At 38.5% G+C, this 27327-nt stretch overlaps 1 protein-coding gene across 1 annotated transcript; it reads right to left on the bottom strand.

Annotated features, from left to right (window-relative positions):
- Positions 1–331: 331 nt before the first annotated feature.
- BCHE (butyrylcholinesterase) lies at positions 332–27248 on the bottom strand (the record flags this gene model as incomplete). Its single annotated transcript, XM_084267391.1, has 3 exons — positions 332–646; positions 6639–6805; positions 25735–27248. 3 exons carry the CDS (start codon positions 27246–27248, stop codon positions 519–521), a joined length of 1809 nt encoding a protein of 602 aa, XP_084123517.1. The 3' UTR covers positions 332–518.
- Positions 27249–27327: the final 79 nt, after the last annotated feature.

Raw genomic sequence — 27327 nt, 5'->3', positions numbered from 1 at the left:
AGCAGTCTTAAAACTTTTTGGTCTAACAAGCAAATATCATTTGGTGTGTAGTGCAAGGTTGTTATCTCTTTATGTTTATGTCAATTAAATTATGTCTGAAGCAAGGTTTAAGTGCAGTGGCACTGCAGTTAAAGATCAAACCTGATTGTGTTTTGCATGGCAATACTGTAAAACACTGCTATTTCTATTACAAAAAATCCATTTTTCTATAACAGATTACATTGTTTCTTTGAAGTGTGAATTTAAGCAGCTAGTGTTTATAACATGTACATCATTAATCTTTAGGCTTTAATCTCTACAGTCCTATTTAACACAGTGAAGCTTCAAAGGATACAGATGCCTTATATTGTTTATTGAGGTATGAGGTAAAATATAAATGAAAGATCTGGGGAATCAAAATTACATCCATAACATTTTTATTAATCCGCATAACATATTTAATGCTAGATGTCTTAGAAAGCTACCTGTGTATTTGCCTGATGAACAGTAATATGGACATAGTGGAAGGGGTAAACATATTAATTAGACCCTGCACATCTCTCCTTCTTGCTAGTATAATCATTAAATTGATTTTTCCAGTCTGACATGTAATTGTTCCAGCGATGGAATCCTGCTTTCCACTCTCGTTCTGCTTCATCAATATTTCCTGTAAAACATGAAATGGGTTACATTAATCTAAATTTGAATCTCTTTATATGTTAATTAAAAATAATTTTGATTATCGGTATCATTTTCTCTAAATATATTAAAGGATGGTCCTCTGCCTCTCTTTTCTCAAACCTGGAGTGACTGAAAATTCAGTGAATAAATCTTTACATTGGGAAGAAAGGACAGCGAAGTTATCACTTGGCCACAGCCCAGAGTAATAAATATAGTTATGTATGGGTTTTTTGCTTTTGGGTAATACTTCTATTCATGAAATTAATAATTTTAAACCCACAGTGTTTTTTATTTTATTTTTAAAAATCTTTAAAATATTACTTTGGATTGTTGTACAGCAAAACCTACTTAGTCTAAAGACTATGACATGCAGATTGAGATTGGTACTTGCAAAGATACGGGTAAATCACAGCAGCAGGACTGCCATTAGGTGTTTCAATGGATGGCCAGGATTTCACCCTGCCATGGAATAAATGCATAAGTTTAATGTGTCAGGGGCACAGCTTTGGAGAAGGATACTGTAAAATGTGCTCTATGTCAACACGGAACTGCCTTCTCTTTCTCTTTCATTCTAGTGTGTAAAGAATTTGCTGACTAATCCCCTGTCCCAAGGCAATATTTATTGCCAAATTTGTTATGGGTATCAGAGCAGAGGGTGAGGATAAGAAGTGTAATAAAAATATATAATTTTACAAGGTTCCCAGAGTATTATATGGAAAGGGGTCTTTTCCTCCTGTCCTAAAAGGTAATTAACACTGGGGATACATGCCAGAACAGCCCATGCAACAGCTAAACTAAAGATAATGTATGCAGGCTGTATCACATACTGTGGCTTATTATTTTGGATCAGTTGTAGACTTTTTCTTAAAGTTTAGAAACCATTTATGGTCTAAGGATGCCTGTATTCATTCTGGACCTAATTATCTCAGTGTCCCATATTGACATATCTAGCTTCCAAAAAAAATTGGTAATTGTATTCATGAGATAACAGTTCCATGGTTTCTTTATGCTCTTTTGACTTTATGTTCTTCTGTTGCAGTAGAGCATAGGCCCTTTCCTTCCATAAATACACAGTTTTCCCCTTTTTTATGATCTGCCAGCGCTGCAAGTTTAACTGGTTATGTGAAAATGAAATACTTTTGTGTTTTACACATCAGTAGAGCAAATATTCTGGAAAAGAGAGTTAACAGATTCAGAGATTTAGTTTGGAGAAGCATCCAGTAATTTGGTTGCTTATCTGCAGTTTAGCTCAATATTTCCAAACCTTTTTGGTCTGGAAATCCAGATGGCAATTTAATGAGACTTTGAAATGAGGTTTACATTACTTCTTGGTTTCAGTGAGACCAGAAATAAAACCAAGATACTTTTTCTTTGGGGAGGTTCTATACTTCTGCTTGTAGTCAGGAGGAAATTGTGAAGAACAAATGTAGGAAGAAATATTTAAAAATACGCCCCAAAACTATACTCTTCACCCTCAGGTTTTTTTTTTCTGCAGGCCACAATTGTCACTAACTCAAAGAGGATTTGTAAATGCTGGTAACAACAGAACCACGTTTTGATTACTAAGCTATGCCAATGTGACTGTGGGGAGAAGACATGACTCTATGAACATGTCTTTGCATATTTCATTATTTAAAGTTCTAGCTGGGGCCTTGGATTAAGACCAAACTTTGCACATACATCAAAAAGATTTGATATTTAACATATTAACCTGTACTGGTAGCATTTGGAGAAAAACTCCTCAACTGTATTTCTTGTCTTGTTCTTGATTATGGGTATCCAGCTTTATTCACCCAGGCAAAGCCTCCATTTATGGATTAAAAAACCCTGTTCCTTCTTTAATTATTCAAGTTTAGATGTGTTTGAAGTCTGGCCAAAGATTTTTAGAAACAAGAATACTTATGCTACATACACATCTTCAATTAAAAGTCACTGTTCTAGAGTATAAATTAACGAGGCATTTCAGTGCTTCTTAAAGATCACGGTGAAGAAGTGATACAGCTAGAGAAAGCAGACAATGAGAAATTCAGGCTAGCCACCATTATGAATCTAAAAGACAAAAGGAGGAAGGAAAACACTGAAATAAGAACTTGGATTCCCATTTGTTTGCTTTTTGCAGTGATAAGATCCAAATTGAAGTCACAAGTCAATGCATCCCATTATCACCAACATCATCAATCTCTTTGAAGCAACCACCCATGACTTAGATGAGCTGACAGCTTCAAGGCAGGAAAAAAAAAAGAGAAAATTAGAGAATTCAACTTGACCGATAATTACAGCTCAGAGCACAGGGTTTCCACAATGTGCTGCAGTACTCTGGAAGTCAGCTAATAATACAGTGAGGTTATTTTGCTATATGCAGTCGTTTAGGCAATGCCAAACTTTATAGTGATATCAATTAGCCTAATGCAAAGCCCAGTGAAGTTTACAAGGAGAAAAGAGGAGATTTCAGCAGGTGATGAATCATGCTCAGAAAGGTCCCAGTTTAACAGAGCAGAAAAAGGAGAGGTTGAGGTTTTGGGGTTTGGGTTTGGTTTTTTTTTTTTGATTCTTCAGCTGTGTCAGTGCAGACAGCTGGCATTTCTTTTCTTTTCACACAGGTATACAGCCCTTCCTCTAATGGCATTATAGCAAAGCTAAATTTATATAAAACTATAGATGGCATTATAGCAGTTAAATCTCTGCACCATCATTTGTTGAACTGCTAGATGTGCCAATAAAGTGCTAATCTTGAATATATCGTGTATTAACATTGAGATTGGGACAAAGGCTGTATAGCTGTTAAGATACAGTGTAATTAATAGGAGAAAACAAGTTAGAATTATTTTTTTTTGGTCCTCAACAGTTCATAAATGCAGGTACCTGTAAACTTCTTAAATCTGTAGCATTTATCTACAAGTGAATCATCTATGCTGTAGATTCTCATGGTGACAGTTTCTACAGGGATTTTTCAGAAAGGAGAAAACAAATAGCATCTATACATCAGTATCTCTATTCAGTGTCCTTTAATAACACACTCTACATATCAGTTCTTTCTTAACCACAACAGTATATTTGTTCTCATATGTATTTTTAAGGACTTGAGTTTTTAAAAGTTTTTTTTTTTTTTCTTAAAGACAATAGAGCTCTGGGAGATGAAATATTATAAGGGCTACTCTCTGTCCTATGACCTGAGATGCAAGGTACTGGATTTAAAAAGAGATCAAGTTGTTATGAGCAATAAGCTATGTACCTTAGGTGCACTGAGTACAATTTTCCTTTGTCGGTAGGGGCAGTAGACGGGGGTGTTATTTCTCACTAGTTCACCTCTCTGTACATGTAATGAGTGTGGCATCGACCTCTGGAAATTCAAAACTAATTCTTCTGGTGAATTTTCTAGTTATTAACATTTTTAATATTCTTTCTATGCTGAGTATTTAACCCTATAGAATCCAGATACTTTTTGGCGGACTGTAACAAATAATTTTTGTTACTGGTGAAGAAGTAGAACTTTTCTCTGCCTCCACAGTCAAAATTTTTTAGAGTTGTTTGAAAATACAATGTATTTATATTACCTACTTTGATTTATCTATGGATGATATACGATTCAGCAATATTAAATAAAATAGAAAAAATATATATTATATGCATTTCACACACTAAAGTAATAACTGAACAATAACTGGAAACCTTGGCTGCCTGCAGCTTTCTATAATCAAGAGGAAACGGGCATTTATAAATTGCTAGGGCTCTAGATGCATTAAAGATTGTGTTAAGGAGGTAGTCTAACATAGATGCTATTACAATTAATGTGTAATTGCTCTAAAAGCTACTTGAGTCACCTGGTGTTTACTGTCCCTCCGGTGTGTTTCCTTTTGAAGTAGTCATCAGAAAAAGTTCTGGTGGTTGTCCCAGTGCTCACACCCTCAAATGACATACCAAATGTTGACTGCTTCCACCTTGTCTTGGGGTGAGTGGGAGCAGAAGGTGTTCTCGGTGCCTTTGTAATAGAGTTCAAATCTGTGTAGAAATTGCCTCTAGTTGGAATTGAGAGCCCACAAAAGGCAAGTCTAGGTCCAGTTAATCTGTCTAGGGATTGTTATCAAGCTGGACACAAAACTACAAGTTTTGACTCATTTCTTCAATTACACTTTTATATATTGAAGGAGAAAACATTGATAAATCCTCTGAAAAAATATTAAGTGCTCCAGAGATATAAAGGCTGGTATTTTATATATGATTGTTACTGCTGTGTTAGCACATGCTGCTTGCTGCTTTTTTTTTTTTCTTATTAGATTTCTCAATCCGTAGCCATGACTATTTTTTTTGAAATATATGTAATTTGGTTGGTGAGGAAAATAGAAAATATCTAACCATAAAGGTGGCAGGGACTAAATATTTTCCTCTTTCGTATACTTAACTGCCTCGAGGAACTATTCTTACCCAGACTGTCATGGGAACAGGTTTGTTCAGATGCTGAACATATTTGGAGCTGGCCGTTACATACAGAGAAAGCCTCGAGGGGATTGCAAGACTTGTGCTAGGAGTGGATCAGTAACTAAACAACTGGTTCATTACCAAGTACATCCATGTCAAATTCTGACCTCTTGGCACAAGCAGAAATCCCCTTGCAATTCCTAGCAAAATAAGTTGGTTTGATTGTCCTTTTCAGGTTCTACCTCATATAATTCTACTTGTTCTACCTGAACCCTGCTTGAACTATACCTTGCAATAATGATAACATAAAATTTCCTTACTTCTTGTTCTCTGTCATTTTATATCATACCATGTTAAAGCAATCTTCTTTTTCTAAGAATATTTCAATGGAAGAAGTAATAGAAAAGCTAGACCCTCAGAAATTGAGGGAATACGTGTATTTATGGCATGCACTGTCCTTTGGGCATAAAAGGAGATAGGAAATGCAAAATAATATTTCAGTGAAGAGAATTATTGCAATATAAAGTATTATATCATGTTTCTAAGCAAAATCTTAAAGATTTCTTTGTTGGATGTGTATAAGATTGTATAGTGAACATAAATAGAAAAGCAGCGTTTCTATTTCAATATTTCAAGGACTGATAGATGTAGGTACATGGCAAAGCAGCACTACTTCTTGGCAATGGTCTTGTATTTCTACATTAGGATCCAGGTGCCAGGTTTGGGTTTCACATAGTCTGTTTGTAAGATGCACGCTACTTGATGGGGGTTCACAGCCAGGTTAAAGAAACATAGAAAACAGTTCAGTTCTCCTGGCTCATTGTACAGGGCTTGTCAGAATTTAAGAAACTTCCTTAAAATACATCCATAATTTGGCATTCTATTGAGTTGAGAGGAGATAAAACTTGAGCCATAGTACAGTTATGGACTCAAACGAGATGGGAAAAAATTATTTCAGAAAGAAAAATATGTAATGGTGCACAGATGATTAAAACTAACATTCAAATCAAAGCTCACAAAATTCTTGCAAATTACTAATTAACATTTAAAAAATGTATCTTAGTTTTGAAACAAGGTGGGGTTTTTTTTTCTTTTCCCCCAGTCAAAGTGCAGAACGCAGTTCCAGAGCTGCAAAATTACCTTATAAAACCGATTAATTTTGAAGTCCAGAAGCACAGAGGCTCGGTCTGTTTGGCAGGTTTTGCAAAAACAGTCGGGCTCCTAAAGAAAAATTTGAGTTCCCTGTGTTCAACTGAGGCCTAGATGTTGGTGGCCCTGCCTGTGGCAGGAGGTTGGAACTGTCTGATCCTTGGGGTCCCTTCCAACCCAGACCATTCTATGATTCTATGAATTTAGAGTTTCAAACAACCCATTATATTTTTCTAGGTAGTGACATGTCATAAACATAAACAGACACAAATCAGTTCAATTTTGCATAGGCAAATCCTGAAGTCTTTTGCTTGTCATCAGTTACAAGTAGGAATGTAAAGACTTGAACTAAAGTATTATGTTAATATCAAGCAAATAGTCCTTGTATACAAGTCACACAAAAGTATTTTTACCCGTCATTTCCAGAACTTTGGGGAAAAAATATTTCCAGAATCGACAGTGCTCAGCACGTAACTTCGTCAGTATCTCTGAAGTGTCGGTGTTTAATGTCAAATATTTTTGTTCAGTACTGGTGAAGACTGGCCATCTTGTTCCATTAATCAGGGTCCCATTTGGAGATCTAAATGAGAAAGGAAACAGTTACTTTGGAATGAGAAATTACCTTTGCACATCAATAAAGCATTTTGAAAATTATTATTCAACAGTTCTTTCAGCTTAAATATGTTAGTTTGGAATTACTGAAGTATATTCTTGTAAGCAACAGGGTGGGGGGGAAAGGAAGGTAAATTTAACTTCATTTAGAAAACAAATATAATTATTTATATTCCACTTCTTGATTGTTCTGTGTTATTCCCAAGGGCAAATAGTTAAACAATTACATAAGAACTAGACTTGTTGAATTTGGAGATTCTCACTGAAGCCGTAAATTTTTACAGATGACTTAAAAACAAACCAACCAGTAGAAAGTTGAGTGTATTAGTTTGAAACAAAAGATTGGACTAAACTCAGATAAATATACAAGTAAAGGTACAAATAATGTCTAAACTTTGGGTGAGAACTATACTGAGAGAGGAAACAATAGTGTCTTGTTAAGAAGGAAGTGTTCCTCCTTAAAGTATGATGAGCCCCATCAGTGGAGTGCCAAACATGAGCAATCTTTCTTTTGGAAACCAGGGAAGAGGAACAGACTGCTTGGCCCTTTATAAAACAGTCTCTGCTCATTAAAGGATCACAGCTGTTAGTATTAAAATAGTTGTGATAAATATTTATAATACAACACAATTCATAAGGTTCTAGGGCCAGGCATCTAACTTTTCCCCTCCAAAAAGGACAATATATTGTATTTTTATCTATATGACTAGGGAGAAAATAATTGGTTTAAGTTTGTATAAAAAGTTACTGGGTGTAGGTGGGAGCAGTCAAAGCACAAGATTCAGCTGCTGAAATAATATCAATATATCTTAGTTTACTCAGAATGAATCAAGTCTTCGGTTCATGTTTTAATGTTCTGCAGTCTTTGGCATTGGAAACGATGTTAGAGTAGAGATTTCCTGAATTGCTCACTTCTTTACTAATTTTTCTTTACTAGTTCAGCTCTGATTAACCTATGGCACCCTTTTTAACTGCACATTTATTTGTGGCTCACGAGAATGATGACTTAAGCAGAGCTGACTTGCACTTCAGTTCAAGATCAGAACGCTAATGGTGCTGTCAGTATTCATTTAACAGCTTTTATGCTATGAAATAAATCATGACACTCCACATTATAATTTACAGGTGGGGGGGAATGACACAATGGCTACAGATGTATTTTACTAAAAAATGATTGAAGGAACTATCAGAAGAACACAGCATTTTGAAATACATGGACCTGCTGATTATTCTCTCCACACTTCTAGGCAGCTAAGTGTTCCAAGAAATGTCCAGTAATTTCCTTCTTAGCTTCATTATTGAAAATTTCCCAAGTTAAAAAGTAGCTCCTAGTCACAGCAAAACAGAGGGGTAACGGGAGTGTAATTTTTAACTGGTAAGAACAAGTTATGACTATAACCTCATTGTTCTAGCACAATTACTGCTCGTTCCTTCTTGCTAATAACTTCATGATGAGAACTGCAGTGACCAGAATAATCTGAAAAATTCCCTGTTCTCTGCACCAAACTCAAAGTTTAATAATATTCAAATGGAAAATTAAGTTTTGTGAGAATATCCTTACTGAACAGAAAGGAATCAAGTGCACTGCACAGCCTTGTCTCTGTCCATCTATATTTGGATGGACAATCTTTGGTAATAGATTATGGGAACTTGTTTCTACTGAAATAAAGCTTACAAAACCTCTAAGTTGTGCATCTACCTTGGAAACACTAATCACCTTTCTTAGACATCTTTGCCTATCTATAAACTCTGGTCTTGAAAGACCTTAATTATGTTTGGAGAAAATATAAGCTGTTTCACTGAATGTTTTAGAAAGCAGATAGCTCCTTTCCTACATACTTTTTAGTGTTTGCAGGAGCAAGCCTTATGGCAATTAAGAAATGCAATTATTTTAATTGCTCACAGAAAAGAAATACAAGAGAGGAAAAAAAACAAACAAAAAAGCAAACCAACAAATAAAAAGCCTCACCTCTGTTTAAACTTGGCTGTAAACAGAGTTTGTTTCATTATTTAATCTTTTTTTTCTAAACACCTCCCTGCTCCCTCCATACATTCCCTATACTCTGATGTTGCAGGCTGGACTCCACTTTCTGGTAGTGGTAGAGCAGCCTGTTTATAGCTAATTGTTGCATTAAGATATATCTTTAAGGCAACCAAACTTATTTTCTCATTAATTCAAAAAATAGAGCATCTTTTTAGGTTCAGTCTCCAGTAAGGCTGCCCTCATGTTGTACCTTCATGCATGTGCCCTCAGGGTTTCTCATGAGTCTTGTGCTCAGTGGAAGATACTTGGTTTTACTCACTGTTACAAAGATGGGATTGTTCCCCCTTTGGGTATTTTATATCCACAACTGCCAATAATATTTAATTATCAAAACTTGTTTATAGTGAATATGCTAGATTTGACGTGGGAGTGAAGAGAGTTTGAGAGGAGCTTATTCACTGAAAGTTTTTTTTTATTTAATGTTCATCTTCAACAACTTTAGAAAGTTAATTTGGCTCAGATGGAAAAGGCAACAACCTGAACCAATGTTCTGTTAATCGTAACACACATACATTAGCATTCTCATTAATATGATCAATACAGCCTGAAATGCAGTAATAGCTCACAGCATATTTATTAATTGTTACACAGCATTGCTTTTACAGATAGTTCATCATGCACATAACAATATAATTTATCATCCATCATTTTTTTTGTAATCTTTCATGATATAAAGTACCAGTAAAATACTTTATTTTTGTGAGTGAACTTTGAATAGTTTTCATTCTGCTGCACCATCAGCATTTAACAGAGAGGGTCTTTTGGTTGTATTTCAGTATAGCCCACAAAAAAAAAAAGAAAAAAGAAAAAATCCTCTGATAAGTCTCTTAAACAGTTTTAGGCATCATTTACCTTCCTAATGGGTGTTGTGAACACTCCCTGTAGCACACACCAGCTTAGATTGTCCCAAGCTTTCACCGTGTTCTTATTTAGCTGCTATGTTTGTAAATGGATCAGGTTACCAAGTTGTGTGTTTCTCCAGAGAAAAAGAAAAACAAACCCCACATCATTTTAGCTGTCTAACACAGACGAATTATACGAACCCAAACTCACTGAGATTCAGAGGCTGAAACACAATTTTACCTCCAGTCCCCGGTAGCCCCTTCCTCCAGACAGACAAATATCTGTTCTGCCTGGCTGAAGCTGTTAGTGGAGATACTGCTCCCTGAGAGGAAGCATACACTAATTTCACCTGAGCAGTGTGTTATTGGTCTTAATTGCCTCTTCACTTGCATCTCGCTTCCCTCTGACCTGCTCCCAGAAGAGCTCAGCAAGCTCGTTTGCCGACGGCTCATCCCATAGAGGATTTCCCATTCCCCCCTCCCAGTTGCATGTAGCGGTGGGAAGGTGGCCTCAGCAGCAGGAAGTAGCAGCAGCCCCACCAGCCACGGACACAGTGTATGCCACCAGGCAATTTCCTCCTCGGTGCTTCCTGCGGGTTAAGGGCAGGCAGGCATGCTGCTGGCGTGGGTCTCGTTAGCTGAAAGGGTTGCCCACTGAGATTAATGAGAAGTTATGATAATGCTGCTGCAGCCTGTGCAGTGAGAATTGAAATCAGATGGAGATCGGTTCCTCCTAGGTGTGACTTTTATTGGCTTCACTGCTGATGCTCATTTTCAGGTTGGCTCCTTTTTTCTTTTAAACAGCTGGTTTAAAAGGAGGAGAGAGTGAGCATGAGCAATGTTTTATTGGCTTTCATGATTCCTTGGAGCTGTCAGGCAGTACTGGCAATCAGCTGTTTTTCATGGGATGGCATTTTACAGCATGTTGCCATGGGCACGAGATAAGGGGGAGAGGGAACAGCCTTAGAGCGAATGCGACAGCAATAACCCCCCCTCTCTTGCACATTTCCTACAGTTGCATTACAAAGCCTTTAAGAATTATGGAAATAGTCAGCTCAGCAGCAAATAAGAAGCACGCTGTAAATGCTTCACGCCGGGGTAGCTTTGGGAGTGAGGGATGGCTCTGTGAGGGAGGGAGCTGCTGAAGCTCATGCAGTGGTACCCAAGGCAGCTTCAGAGCAGCCGTGGAAAGGCTACCAGCAGCACAGCAGTCCTGCACAGGTATAAAACCTGATAGGGATGAATGTAATTAAGAATGTGCTTGTAGAAGTGCATAAGTAACCCCTTTTTCCATGGCTTAGTTGAGTTTTGGTGGCGGTGTCTCCTATATGCATCTTCTGCCAAGCGAAAGGGAGTAAGATAGCACAGGGCAGAGAAATCCAAGATTCAGGAAAAATGAGCAAAGAGATGAGGAGGCAACAAGTGGACTATGGTATCAACAGTTAGTCTTGGTGAGTAAGGGGTTGGAAGCAGTTATGTGGTTTACAACAGAAACAAAGATGTCAGGCTAACAACCACTGCCATTGACCAAGCTGTCCCTGTGCCACAAGCAAACATGCCCGCTTGCCGCAGGGAAGTGACTGGTGCATTTAGAAATGATAGGATGGTAAAGGGCACTAGATAACATCCTCCTGTGATGGGCACCCATCAAACCCCTGGTCTCCAACTCTTTGTTCCCCAAAGGAGAGGCTATGCCAGCCTTTTGTGCCTCCTTCCATAGTACAGCTGACGCCCGAGTCCCTCCTGCTGATGCCTCAATCAATGAGACATCATGTTGACTTCAGAGGACTCGATAACAGAGATCATATGCTTTGAGAAAAGGCCACGAGATTTGGATCTTACAAACTTATCTTAGTTTTACAATTTCTGTATTAGCAGTTGTGTCAGCAGGAAAATCACCAATCATACTGACACTGCCCTCCCCAATCAAAATATGCTTATCTATCCAGTCCAAATGATTAAACCTTCTCTTCCCACCACCTCACTCTGGGTTGCTTTCCTTCTTTTTCACTTGGACAGAAGGCCACTCCTAATTAACAGGAGCACTGATGAGGAGCACCAGACATGCCCGTGCTGCCTCAGCCCTCTGGAGCATGGCTCGCTGTGGAGGGGTGGGAAGCATTTGCAGCATTAGTCAGGCAAACTCATCCAGATGTCTCACATAATTTCTAAAGGCCATGACACATGATATTTATACCTACATTCATTTTCTCATTGCAAGGCACCAACTGCCAGGTTAATATCATTTTTGGGCGGTGCTGTAGTCCCCAGTGGGGTGATGGTGTAGCAACTGTACGTGTTTGTGTAAGGCTTTGCTTGGATGGCACGACTGGGAGCTTAATAGGTACTTTTCAGCCCAGTCTTATTAAGAAGAGGAGCAGATTTTGCTGTTAACTACTGGTTGAATTTTCTCAAAACCTTAAACAATTTGGCTTAATGTTGGTTTCTTCATAGCAGGCTATTTGTTTCAGATGACTCGGTGTTAAGTAGACACCAGAGAGGACTGTGAGGTTGAAAATTCAAAGTCCTTAACCTGAGGAGCAGTCCTAGCTACTGGAACAAAGAAAATGAACCTGTTCTGGAAAGTTTCCTTAGAAAAGTTCACAAGGGAAAGAAAGAAGAAATATTACTAACACCTTTAAAAAAACTCCAAACAAACAAACCCCAAAGAATTTTTATCTCTAAAAACATTCCCGGAGGGTCTACTTACTGCATAAGTTTTCCCATCAGAGGCTGAGGCCTGTATAAATCTAAAAGGCTCTCAATGAGTGAATATGTAGGTTGTATCTGATGCAATATCACCATCAACTGTGCCACCTATGTATCATTGTGTATAATAAATTTATTCTTAGTTGTATTTTTTTTTTTAATTCAGTTATCCAGAACATTTTTCCCAAGTCACCTAACAGTCTAACACCTACAAAAATGACTTGGTGGACTACCAGAATAAAATCTTCACATTATGCCAAAATATTTTACATTAGATTGCACACTTTGTTTTGTGTTGTTAGGAACTACAAAAGCAAAGCTTAGATGGCAGGGACACTTCCTGCCTATTATCCAAAGCTTATGAATCAGCCCATTTACAACAACAAACAAGAGGAAGTACCCCTCCAAAATAAGTGAATTGGGAAGCTGACATGCCATTGCTTCACAAATACATATACTACCTACATACACATATACCATACTACCTATATACACATATACTATATACCCTGCCTTTGATGGCCCTACTGCTACCAGTTGGGGCTCTTTATACATGATACTGCAGAACAAGCTACCTTGCTAGTTTTTGAGAAAGCTCTTCAGAGTATTCCTTAATATCAGCTAATCAATAGTCATCCTATTGACTGGACTTATGGGCCCTCTGCACAAATGCACTGCCACGCTTAATATTTTATTTTAAAATATTCTGTTGAGGTCTTTATCCTCTCAGATTAATGGGAAAGACAGCAGCTATCTAATCTAGCAGTTGAATAGATTATTGCCATTTGTAATAACCAAGCTGTAAAAACTACCCTACTGAAAGGTGACAACTCAGACAGAGGTGCTGTCAGCCTGCGCAGCTCTGGGTGATTGGAGAGCATCCCTGATCATCTGCTTCATGCACTAAGCTTCCTTGCAGCCTCCTGGCATCAGCATTCTCAAGGTGTCAGGCCTATGCTCCTGTGGCGCTGTGAAGGACTGGGGAATTTAGGAAATAAAAATAACAATTTAAAAACATTGGTTTGCTTATTACAGTTTAATTCTTGCTAGCACTCTTGCGAGTCTCATAGCTTTTCTCATCTACCTGTTCCTTAATAATGCAAAAATCATTGGTTCTGTTTCTGTGACATTTAAGCCTTACTGGGATTCCCACTGCACTGAGTGAAAGGACTCCGTGACTGAGGGAGGTGGCAGATTTGAGTCCTTCAAATCACTTTTCCTAGGCAGCTGTTTATGGGAAGTTTGCTGAGTTCTGTTGTGCTCAGCTCTCACCCACAGTTCACATACAGGACTTCATAATCTAGTGACTACGAAGTGCCTCTGAGTCCCAGCAAAGGAAACTGCTTTACAAGTTATATCGTAGGTAAATATTATTTCTTCTGCTGATCCCTGAAGAAACCTGCAGGATCCAGCTGGCATACTACTTAACTGACAGAAATCGGAGAAGGACCTTTGCAGCTAGGCTTTCTTACACCTTCACAGCCTAAATAAAGCTCAGGATATTCCTTCCAGATTCCAGCTTGGTGACAGCAGTTGTGTGTTTAAATGTCTTAAACTATAAATTATCGTGGCATGTGTAGCTATAACCGATATCAGTTTCAGGAAATGAAGCAACAAGCCATTGCTCCTTTTTTAGTCTTATTGTGTTCTGCTCAAAACAGCCTCTCTCCCATCAAGTGGAAAAGATTCTTGCTCATGCGTGTCTTGGTACTAGTTTCTGAGTTCCTGCTATATATAAGGGATTGACGAGGTAAGTCTTAAGGTATTGGCCATAAATAATAAAGCATTTGAGAAATTTCGATCCAGGATGTTCTGCCTTAGCTCTTTAGGCATGCTTGCAATGCATTTAGGAGCTCAGTGCCTCAAATCCCTGGCTCCTGCCTTGGAGTCTGCTCTGGTATCAGGAGTAACAACGAGCTGGGTCAGCCGAGCCAGAGCTAATGAGCCCCTCAGACCCTGGCTGTGTATTTCTAACCTCCAAGCCCATGCTGGCACTCCTGCACGTAGGTCTCCTCCACTGTGAAAGCATCAGCAAAGCTTGCTGCTATTTCAGGAGTCCCTGCCCCAAAGTCCACTATGGTTATATCATATGATGAGATGTGATTATCATGCAAGGTCTGGAACAGCACTCCCACCCTTCTGTCTAAGAGTCACCAGCACTAGAAGCTTGAAAGTGAGTTAGAATGTCCTTTCCTGAGCAACTGGTAAATTTAAACATGGCCAGACCTTTCTCTAGATTTAGCTCTAATTAATAATGAAGATCCAGGTTGATTTAAATTGTGCCTGTATCCTCTGAGTCTCTCTGAATGAGGATTATCAGACCTGTGTCTCCTCCCAGTGAGTCTATCCTACAGTCCCAAAGCCCGGACACCCTTGATCCCACAATATCTCTGATGTTGCATCCTAAATCCATGCACATTCTGCACAGTTTTGAAGAAAGTGTAAAGAGATCAAGACCATGCTGAGTGTCACAGTTTTCTCATCACAGAGCATTATTTCTGGCCAAAGAAAAGAAAGCAAGCTCTGGAAATGGAAAAAGCCTGCAATGCTGGAGGCTGCCCTAATAAGAAGAGTGATTGGCAAGAGGGGGGAAAACAACCCCAACCAAAACATAACTTCCTGGCCCCAAAACCAAAAATCAAAACTAACCCAAATAAAAAATTGTCTACAACCTAATGGTATGACTTCCAGAAGACAAAAGATCTGATGTTAAATTGAGTTCAGGAAAATGGATGAAATTTTGATGTTAATGTGGAGATAATGTTAAACCACCAAAGCCATGTTTTATCCTGTCTTGTTTTAAGAAGTGCTTATCACTGTGTGATGCTCAGTCATGCTAAGCTGAATTTGATGTCCAATATAACCTACTCCATATAACTGTAGTTGTTTACACATTTAGATTATGTATTGGGATAAAGCAGTAAAGAAGTTTCAAACCTATCTTATTCCTTCTGCTTAACATGCCTTGCATCTTGAGGCATCAATTGCCATGGTGTTTAAAGACCAGCCCAGCACTTTTTGAGATGAATCAACTTACTATTTAGGGGCTGTTCCAAGTTAAAACAAAAGGAGCAAATTGATTGACTTCAAGAGCTTTGGATCAGGTCCCAGCTGGAGAAATACCTGTAGCTTTTTTGCAAGAGAAGCAACACTATGGCTTAGTCCTTCTCTATTCAATAGAAAATTTTTTTGCCTTTTTTTTTTTTGGTGTTCCTATAAAGTATTTTTTAAGATCCTTATGCCCTTTCATACGGTATCAATTTCAGCTTTCAAGGACCTCTTTTCAAAGCTGTTATTTTTTTACGCTCTTGGGTGCAACAAGAAATCAGATGAAACTATAGTTTTTAGTGTTACTTGTAGAGGTTGAAGAGGGTTATTTGGAAATCGAAGAAGGTGCTTAACCTTCTGAAACTTATGGAAGCTTCATTATTACCAAGCTAATGGAAGAAGGTGGTGAACCTATTGAGAACTGAGGAGGAAATAACTTCCATAGAAAGTAAGTAGAGAGGAAGGCACATGGCACTTGCCCTTTTATTCATCCTCTGCAACTGGCTTGTCTCCTTTGCAACCTCACTTCTCCTTCTCATGACCTGGAAAAACATTAACTTACATAGTGTTTTAACCAGAATTGCTCCCTGGGACAAACCTAAAGAGGCTGTGTAAAGGGAGAGAAAAATGTTTTTACTGCCATGGAACTATTAATACTGTGGTTTAAATTCCCAGTGGCTTTGGTAAAATTTTTCAGCCCAGTTGGTTGCGAGAAAGAGTAAATACTGTACTCATATGTATATGATTGCTGTTTCCATCTCTTGCTTGCTTTCCCTTTAATAGTTCATCTCAGACACTCAGAAATTGTTAGATAAATGGGTCTAATGCTTTCCTTATCTCTAGAGACCAAATTTTCAATACCGACTGTGTAGTGGATACTATACTAGGATATAATATTTGAGATTTGTTTTCAATTGTAATTGCCCTAATCATGATTTCTTTGCAAGATGGATGGCCCATGTAGCCCTGCACCAAACAAAATCATCTAGATTCATTGTGTCCTGATGGACTTCATCATAGCAGCGTTTTCTTGATATCTTCTGCTATTGCCAAAGCTTTATTTCTGTAAGTGGTAGGAAGAGCATAAGTCACAAACTTCAGCTACCATGTAATCTTGGCCAAATTGAGCAGTCTTATAAATGAAACTATTAGGTATCTTTCAGTAGCGTGTGTGTGTGTGTTATTGCCCCATCTGAAGCAGAACCACTGATTTTTCATGATGAGAAATGTAAATAAGAAGCTACAGTGTTCATAACCCCCCCCAAAACAAGATATTTAAAAAAATATGATTAAGTTTTCTTTTGTTATCTCTGTTATAAATTCATTGTAGGTTTGACATCTACAAATAGAGATTGTGTATCTTTCTCAAACACATTTGAATTATGTCCCAGCTTTATAACACAGTGTGAATCTGATTTGAACTACATGCAGACATCAAGAGGGAGATAAACATTTGGACTGAGGGTCATGGAAGGCACAGTCTCAGGAAGAAATACTATGTAAAGAAGGGAGGATATCTGAGCCTCTTCAAAGTGCTTCTCTTTCAAAATCAGGTGGACTTTTAGCATGCAGACTAATTCATAGCTAGGAAAATACAACTGCTTAAATCTCTAAGCATTTCCAGTTATATAAGATATTCACTTGGAGGCTACTCCTTGAGAACACCATGGTGAACAACAGCGATGAGAGGCAGATATTTAAAACTTCGTCAGCTAAACTAAAAATCACAGTGTTTGAACAGCAGCTCTGGTAGAAGAAGTATCTCTCTGGTGTAAATTTGAGGCTACACTCTTTAGAGTTCGTATTGTATGAAATTAAGAAGTTGTCTTATGTTCCCTCAAGGAAAGGTAGAGAACACAGATGGTGGCCAGAGATGTCTGGGAAAGCAGACGGTGGCAGCTTTTAATTTTACATCTGCGCCAGCATATAATTGTGTAACATCACTAACTGTAAGCGTGAAATGCCTGATTACTACTTATGAAGCTTCTAGATTTGTAGGGACAGAATCTCACAAATCCCATGAGCGAATTGCTAACTACATTTACCCCCAGCTGACTGCTCTTGCAGCTGATTGAAAAAAAATTAAACACCATATTGAGCTACCTTCAAGAATATGGTGTTAGGTAACCTCTTCTGCTCCTCATTTCCTCTCTTCTCCCCTTTGCCACTTCCCTGAAACAAGTCAATCTCTTGTGTTAGGGAGTAAATTAAAATGTGTACCGAAAGGTTTCCATTCTTCAGGTGGAATTTCTCAGTAGGACCTCAGATTAGTGTTCCAGAACCACCTGGAAAAATGGGGTTTGCAGACCTTTTAAACTTCAATTTCTGTCTCTTGATGATGAAACAAGGGCTAAGCTGCAGAAAAAGCAGCATGGAAGAAGAGTGGCCCTAAAAAGAGGATTAACGGTGGGTGAACACTAATTAGAATTTCACAGTGACTTTTGCACTCGTGTGTACACGCCTGTAAAAGTTATGATATAGGGAAAGTAATCCCTAAACCTAGATTATCTCTGAAGTGTATTGCTTTTATACATGAACCTGCCTTACACATATCTCATAATAAGTTCACGCCTGCATTTACTTCACAGTTCACAAATCCTTTCACCAGTAATTCTCATGTTTTACCTTTCCATCTTTCTTTTTGTTCTTTCTCCCTTTTTAAAATCTTTTCTTCTCCACCTAGCCTCTTGCAACAATTAGCGCTTCCCTCTCTTGTTTTCCCATCTTCCTTTTTCATCTACTTTCCATCAAAAGCTAAATTGTTTCCATCCAGGCTTTTTCTACCCACTCCCAAATTTAAGGGAGAAATCATGCCATAATTTTATGTCAGCCTATGGAACCTGTACAGGCTCTCTGCCTGGTTCTGGGCACAGCAGGTAACTGTTCCCAGTACAACAGAACAGGAAAAGTCACGTCCAAGATATCTGGTCAGCCAAAGACAGCGTAGCTCTACAAAAAACCACCTCAAAGAGACCTGCTTTATCATTCCTTCTCCTGACAGCAGACATGGGGAGGTCATCCTGTTCAGTCCAAGGACTGTGCATTATTACTGGTGGGTTTGATTCCTCGACTGATTGCATTAGAGCTTACCCTTTCCCATAAAGCATCACCTCTGTTACATTCAAGGCAAACCTCTGCATTACAGTTTCGGTTTCATGTCGCAGTCAATATTTGGATATTTCCTTAATAAACGTTCTCATCTCATGTTTGAAAATAATAGTTTGACTCATCTGTTGTGGAGAACAAAATCTGTATGGACGGAATTGCTTTTGCCTCACATAGGGAAAGTAACAAGACATCTTCTTGTAATTTTGCAATATTTGTAATAACATTAAGCCAATCTAAACCATTTGTATCTCCGACCTATTTTCAAAAGATGACTGAATCGAGTGCTACTGGTTTCAATTTTGAAATTCAATGACAGCTTGTCAGCTTGCAAGCCAGGAAGAGAGAGATGACTGCCAAATGTGAGTCTCTGGTTACTGATTTTTTCCATGATGCACTATTTCCAAATAGATTGCTAAAAAGATGTTTCCATTACTGCTTCTGAATATAACAATAAGAACGGACCCTGGAAAAATGATGAGTCACTTGTAAGAACCCAAAATCCAAAAGTGAAGGTGGAGAAATAGGAGTAAGTGTCCTAAAATTTAACCTTTTGTTTGTTCATGACTATGAATTCCACAATTGTTTTTTCATGGCTCAGAGGTGATTCTAGTGAAAGAGAGTGAGGCTGAGAATGAATATGGTCTTTTGGGTCAAAATCAGAACCTCAGACTAGTTTGGGTTGGAAGGGACTTTTAAGTTCACCTAGTTCCACCCCCTTGTCATGGGCCACCTTCCGCTGGACCAATTAGACTATTAAAGCTTTGCTTTTCCCTAACAGAGGAAGACTTTCCTTTCTGTATATCTCTGTATTTTTAGAAACCTCTCTCCTGCCTCATGTATACTCCTTTGGTTTTTCACCTCACCCCCAGAAGTCCTCTGGATTCTTGACCTGATCCAGTCAAATCACTAGCTAAGATGACAAATGACTTCTAGATAAACATGAGATGCCATAAGCAGCAGCAGCCTCAGAGAAAGTCCCCTCTTAGTCCCACTGAGTACAGCTCCAGTGCATCTGAAGTCCCTGTGGGGGCCAGCACCAGGTCTCTGCCCAAACCCAGGCACCTGCTTCTGCCACCTCTGTCCCTGTGAACATGGGCTAACCTCAGCAAGACATACAACCCGTAGTACATTTCTTACCATGAGATGGTTGAGTGGTACATAAAACTTCTTAGTTTCTGAAGTATTAGAAAATTAAAAGTAGCTGGAGCTTTTTTATTTTCCTTTTCACTGTGTACCCTCGTTCCCTTCCATACATAGAGTATATAGGTCCCCAGTTCAACCTGCTGTCTGGACTCTATATGAGGCTGTTGGTTTTGTTCTCACTGTTCTGAAACTACTCTCTATAAACATGTTGTGATAAGTTGGTAACAAAAGCAGTGAAATTTATTACATGTCTACCAGTGGAACATCAGGGAAAGGCAATAATAACCAGGCAAAGTGCTTCAGAGCTTTAGTGGGACAATCAAAGCCTCACAAATTCCCCTAAAACATAGGAGGAAATATTTCAAAGGCTTCACTTTATAGAAAAAGCTGCAAAGATTTGTTTCAGCAGTTGTAAAACTGGCAGCGAGACAAGTTTTGCCAGTTTCCTTTTATCCAAAACATTTTTCACAAAGCCTTAAAAATATTATCTTTGTATGTTCCGCTACATTCTTATTTGAGTTTTCATCTCATCTGATTTGTCTGTCTCCTTGTCACTTTACGTCACTCATGTCTAAAGAATACAGTTACCAAATCTAATGAATAAAGTAACGCAGAAGGAATAACCTAGCAACCACTGATTTGGGATGCCATATATTTTTTCATGATAAATAAAACTTCCTCTTGCTGGAGTTAGCAGAGCGTTCTGCTGCGTATGATTGATAGTACCTGTTAGTGTCACTTGCTTGCTTTCAAAAGCTTTCTGAAGAATAACAAAAGTGCAGCAGGGAAATGAATTTTAAAAGTCTTTAAAAAAGAGAAATTTGAATTGGATGTCATTTTAAAAAGCATGCTGGAAAGCATTCATGAGAAAGGTCGCTGAAAACTAACCAAATAGGGTTAAAATTAACTTTACTTGCACACAAACATAAGCCTGCTGAGCCTGATCCAGCCCCTCCCCTATGATACCACACTATGGTTTCCTGCTGAGTACAACTGGCCACATCCCATTACCTGTCTAATTTTGATGACATCTGGAATTTTATCAAATTATTTTAAGCCTAATGATTGATATTCAACTGCCAATGTTCTTGGATACAATCATCAGCTGAGGAGACCCTAGGTCAGAGTAAATGGAGGAATTTTAAATCAAAGAGTAAATCAAGAACATTGATTTTTGGAATCCGTTCTTTCCTATAACTCAAATATTTTATTATACTTGATGTATTCAGACAAGACCAGTAATAACCCTCTTCCTTTCCTCTCTGGTGAAACAGAGATTTTGAGGATGTGATGAAACTGTAGTTCTTGCAAGGCTCAAATATGTGCAAGAAAAAAAATAAAAGTATTTTGTGAAATGATGCTAATAGCACTAGGAACAGCTGGGATACGTGGTCAACCTTACCTGAGACCAAAAGTTCAGTCATTAAAAATTGAAGTGATAGTGAAACAGCAAAAGTGTTCAAGTGATGGAAAAGGAATTGCTGCTCTTGGATGCTTTTGTCTTCCAATCCCAGGAATTTATTGGCAGTTTAGTAATAGCTACCTATCTCCACATCTTAATGGACATCAGCCTCCACCTCAAGACTGACCTCGCACTGCTCAGTCAGGACATTCCTACAGCATATTTCTCCTCCAGTACATTGAATCCAATTTTAAAGTGAAGACACCACTGGAAGATACAAATGTTATTTTTTTTCATTCTTCTCTATGTGATATGAAGTGACACTATATAATGGGTAAATACTGCAGGCAGTGATTAGCAGCCTGTGCCCTTGTGCAATAACAGAAGTAGTTAGGGTACCCATAGTTCCCAGGGGTTCCCAAGTGACCGAGTCCTGTTCTGGCTAATGAATCTGCAGGGAATCGCATGACCGAAAAGCTTTGGCTTATTGTCAAAGATGACTATTTCAGCAAGGTCTCCACAGAAGTTACAGACCATCTACCTACACGGTAGATTCCTATAAATGACACTATACCCTTGACTACTGAAGAGGTATTGGTGGATAACAACAGTGTCTGTTTCTGTCTCCTACAGCATCATCTACCTTACCCACTTCCCATTCACATTCAAAACCAGAAAATATTTTTATCTATTAGTAAGAAGTGCCTAGAGACTTGGGAAACTGCATAGGCTGCTGACAGAGGTGGTGGTGGATGGGAAACTCTTGGGCTAGTTGACAGTCTCCTTCTGTTTATTGAGGAAGATAGGAATAAAGAATTCCATATCCACTCTTGGCACCTTTGAAGGATTCACTTCTCTGTTTTTTCTCTTTAGCATATTTTTATTTCATTCTTACATGACATTGGGAATTTCTGAGAAACAGCAAATGCTCCTGCTGAGCATCTGGACCTCTGGCTTTTCATATCATTATTTTTATTCCTCGTGCTCATGTGAGAATGAAAACCAGAGAGCAGTAAGGTCAAAGTATGCGTTTGAAGACCCCTCCTGAGAAACACCGAGCCCCGGGCTGCGATGCCAGTGGTGACGTGGAGCACGCAGCTCCCCACGCAGTGTGGCCGAGCCACCTCTTGCTGCCTCCCAACCAGAAAGCATCAGGAACAAACCTATTTCTTTCAGCTTTTGTTGCTCCTACCTTATCTCCTTTCCACTGCAGGCTGCTCTTCCCTCCCTTGTGCTTTTGTACTTCTGCACATTAGAATATTAGGTCAAACGCCCTCGCTAAAAATTGTGCTGTACAATATTTCTGATTTTCATCTTTTACTTGATTTTTCTCCTCATCTACTGGAGACATCAATGGTACAGTAATTTTCCCCTCAGCTTTTCGCCCTTTGATCATGTCAGAATTTACTATAACCATTATGTCAAATGGGGCTTCCGCAGTTCTTTATCAATGTTTACCGTGCGAGTAGAAGTGCCAGTAAAACAAGGATCAGCTATTACTTTTGGAATTATTATCAACTTTTATTATTTCCTCACTCATTCTATACTATGAATAATGTGTTATAGAGCCTAAGGGGTCTGCATTTAGGGCAATGTGGAATGTATCATGCAGTGGGTTAGTACTGATCTGATCTTTTATTGGTACATAAATCGCCTGAAAGTATTGTCAGCCCAAATAGTGATGCTTTCAATACTTGTGCTGGAAGCAGAGGGAGGGATTATTTGCTGTTTGCTGTGGAAACCACTTGAAATTCTAGCTGTGGGCTAATCTAATTATAGGGCAAATGATAATCAGGCTAGATGACAGGACAGTCTTCTATAAACTTAAACCTGAATGTACCTTACGTTGTCTAATTTTAGCTAGCAACTGTGACAGGGACAGTAGTGTCCTCTATTTTGCACTGCAGCTAATTGAGCTTTTATATATGCATATATATATATATATTTCTCTACATAGGTAAGTAGAGAAATATATATTTGTAAAAACATGTAAGTATCTGTATACATATTTTTATAGATACATATACATATTTTATAGATATAAACATTGCATGTTTATGCTAAAATAATATATATTATATTTTATATGAAAATATATTTTATATAATGTATAATACATTTTAATATTTTATATATTTATATAGATGTGAAATACTTGTAATACATAAATATATATGCAATCCAGAAGAAAAAAATAGTTAATTAAAAAGTAATTTTTATTCTGAAAAATCTAATACACACCCAAATTTTGCTTTTACTACTAAGAAATAGTTCTGTTTAATGGAAAGATCAGTTATTTCTGGTATAAGATCCTTATTGCCAACTCCTGTAGGGCAGGTTGTAAAGCTGCAGTGTGTAATAAGGAGTCTTCTCTCCATGTCATAGCATGATGCAGGAATTGTTACCAATCTCTGCCTAACCTCATTGTGCAGACTTTGTCATGGGGATCTATCAGATGCATTTTTGGCATTGATAAATCAACTGGAGAGCTCAATTCCAGAAGGTACAACCCTGCTGAATTCTTTTCTTAGTGCTGTGGTCTTTCACACCAAATACATATCGAGTGGAGTCATCAGGCTCCCAGTAAAGAGGGAAGCAGGAAGAGCTCATAAATCAAATTCTAGATTAAATTTCACAAGAATAAAGCCTGTATTAAACCATTATGTGTTTGATGAGTGTATCTATCTGTATAGTCATCTTCTGAGTTTTAATATGCTCTCCTCTCACGGCAAAAAAATATCATCAGCTTCAACATATAAAGAGGTAGAACTTGTTAATGTAATTAATATTCCTGAGTATCAAGGCAGACAATTAATCACACCTATTGATAAGCAAATCTCTCTCAGAAAAAGGATGCATATAAAATAAGCTGTAAGCAAAGGGACTATGCAAGGCTCGTGTTGCTGTGCTGCTGCAGTGGAGGGGACAGGGGGATCGGAGACACTGCGCGTGGCAGGCACACACAATAACCCCATGGGCATGGAAAGTAGAACTTCCCTTGGGTGGATAAACAGGGGGAGTTGGGGTTGAACTAGAGGGAATGGGTAACAGCCATCACTGGGACTTTGGGGACAACAGTATTTAGTACCAACAAGGTGTTGGGGGATCACAGTTTTAAAGATGTATAGTTACTATTTAAAGACTTGACAAAATGCATTGTATAGAAAGTCTCAAGAGTATAACCTGTTTTGTTTAGAAAAAAGGAAAGGATTAAGGTTATTAGAATAGAGCCTAGAATTATCTCTGTGTGGAACACAAATCATAATGTAAAGCTTAGAAGTTGTCAAACAAAACATAGCATCTATAAATGAAGAAGTGGAATAGGTAAACCATAAAACTTCCTTTTATAACCATAACTGGTGTGTTATTAAGCTGTAGAACAACCTACCAACATTAGTTCTGGACTTTTCATCACTGGAAATGTTTAAGTCCCACCTGTGTTTTGTGTTATGTGCAAGGTTATATGGACTGAATGAGCACAGTGGTCTCCTCTCATTTGTAATCCATTGAGAAAAATAGTTAAAGCCTTTTCCAAAGTCAATTTCAGTCTTTACAAATCTACATACCCTTCACAAACTGAACATAAAGTCCACCATGGAAGTAAAATTAATTCAGGATTTTTAAATTTAAGTTATTTAAACATTTTTACTGTGAGAATTAAATGTTTGACAGTATGTTTTCACAGGTACAGATATATATGTATAATTTTCACAGGAGAGAGAAAAAACTGGGCTTCTGAGAAGACAAGATGCCTCCCCATCCCATCAGGTTTGCAGCTCTGAGACTAATCTTATATGACTGTGGTAGAGGCAGTTTTTCTTACAGCACTGAGATGTTTTCTTTTCGAACTGAATATTGCACAACCCTGCCATGCAGAGGGAGGGCTGTCTCACTTCTCTTGGACTCCAGCTAAATAGACTGGATGAAGGGTTGTATTTAATCCATTTCAAACATCCAAATGAAATATGCTTATTTGCTTCTTACACAGGCTAGGACATATTTCACTTAAAGATGAGTCTAATGGAAATAGCAAGTGATTTGTCATCGGGTTCAGTGAAGCCCAGGATTATACTTACAGCACACATGGGAAGATAGGCTTTCAGAAAAGAGCATCCTGCAATTCCAATCGCTTCATCATGTGAACTTAATATCCCTCCATATTATACACCTGCATGTTCTGAGCAAATTACATCATAAAGGACATTGGCTTTTTTGCTCCTACTTCCACTGTTGGAAGTCTTTCCCTGAATTGGAAAGATTTTGTTTCTGAAACTTGAAACCTTCCTTTGTGTCAACCGCTGCCATGGTAAAACATGTTGTGTTTTTTATGGGTGGCTGCACGTTGTTTTCTCAAGATCATCCAGCACAATGAACTGTGCGTCAAGAGTTTCTTCTGCTAAGATGGTGCTTTTATTAAAACCAAACCAGAAATTCTGGATAGCTGAACAATTAATCCTTCCTCAACAGTCTTATCAGGCTTCAAATCATCATTGGAAAAAACCTCCAAAAACTATTTAGGGCTTAAAAACAGAGTTAGGGTTTTTCTACCTGTAAAATAAGCAGCATCTGACCAATCAAACTAATTTCCACAGTAAACTTACCCAGTTTTCGCAAAAGTTGCCCAGTATCTCAACATGGACCTGCTTAAGATTTCTTCAGCTTTAGTGTAATTCACCCTTCTTTCTAGGGGCAATCCAAACACAAACTCAATCTCATATCCATGCATTACTCCCATCCACTCTGGCCAAGGGAGCTTTGAGGATCGATGTTCAAAGAAATAAAAGAAAGCGTTGTGTCCTTGCGCAAATTTTTTGGTGAATTCCACTGCAGGACAGATTATATTGTAGTCACCAATAACATCATCCATGGCATCACGGTAATATTCTGGCTTTTGCTCATTTTCCAGGTCTGTGTACTGAAAAATGATTGATTCTATTGCAAGTTGGCTTGCTTCTGGGAAGGACACAGTTAAAGCTGTCTCAAATTCTGTTTTATTGATCAAGCCATCACTATCCTTGCTGAAGCCAGGGACTCCATATGCTAGAAATGCTGTTCCTTCATCTTTATTAACACCGACTAAGATCTGTGTTTGTTTGAAAAGGCCATTCTCAATCAACACTTCTGGCATGTCCGAGAGAAAATCACCATCCACAGTTGGACAAAAATAGATTTTTAAAAGAGAGTCATATGTTACAACAAAAATTTCATTCTCTAGTATATCCTTTGGATCCTTGTCTTGGAGGCAGAGAATTAGCTCTGTCTCATTGCTGATGGGACACTGGAGCAGTTTAGCTAAAGCCACCGTTCTGTTCCTGGCTTCAGATGCTGTTATTGCAGCCCAAGGAGCATTTGCAGATCCACTTTGCATGATGGCTCTTGTGAATAAAGGATGGCTTTTAGGAGAAAGTATATGGTAGCTGACAGAAGCCGAGCCAGCGCTCTCTCCAAATATAGTCACACTTTTTGGATTGCCTCCAAACGCTGCTATGTTCTCCTGGACCCACTGAAGCGCCAATCTTTGATCAAATAAACCTGCATTTCCAGGAGCTTCCTGGTTCCCTGGCAAAGCCAAAAATCCTAATGCACCAGTCCTGTAGTTCATAGAAACTACAATGACTCTTTCTACCCTGGCCAGAAACTTGCCGTCATAGACTGGTAGGGAAGTTGACCCAGATTCAAAGCCACCACCGTATATCCACACCATGACCGTTGCATTCTTGGGTTTGGGAGAAGGAATCCATACATTAAGGTATAAGCAGTCTTCACTCAGATTAGTTTTTGGATTCCACATCTCTGATCCAGGAAATCCTGGGTAAGTTGTATCTAGAAGCTGGTAGCAAGAGTTTGCGTGTTTTGTGGCATCCCAAATATCTGACCACTTCTCACGAGGTTCTGGTTTTTGAAATCTCAGTCTACCAATGGGTGGCTGTCCATAAGGTATTCCAAGGAAGGCTGTCACAGTTCCCCCCAGTACCTGTAGGTTAGTCCCTCTGACTCTGCCTTTCTTGGTTGTAATAATGTTATCTTCAGGCATTACCTTCCTGATGAACATATACAAGAGAAGAAGCCACATAAGAAATCTGGTATTGAGACTTGTCCCATTTGTCCAAATCATGATGCCTGAAACAGGAAAATAGTAAGTTTGGAATTAGTATTGTTTTCCAAGATGGTGCTGCTGCACAAAGCTCATCAGT

The sequence above is a fragment of the Gallinula chloropus genome (assembly GCF_964237585.1).
Source record: "Gallinula chloropus genome assembly, chromosome: 8".
NCBI lineage: Eukaryota > Metazoa > Chordata > Aves > Gruiformes > Rallidae > Gallinula > Gallinula chloropus.
The sequence above is the reverse complement of the archived record's forward strand: the minus strand, read 5'-3'. Positions and strand labels throughout refer to the sequence as shown.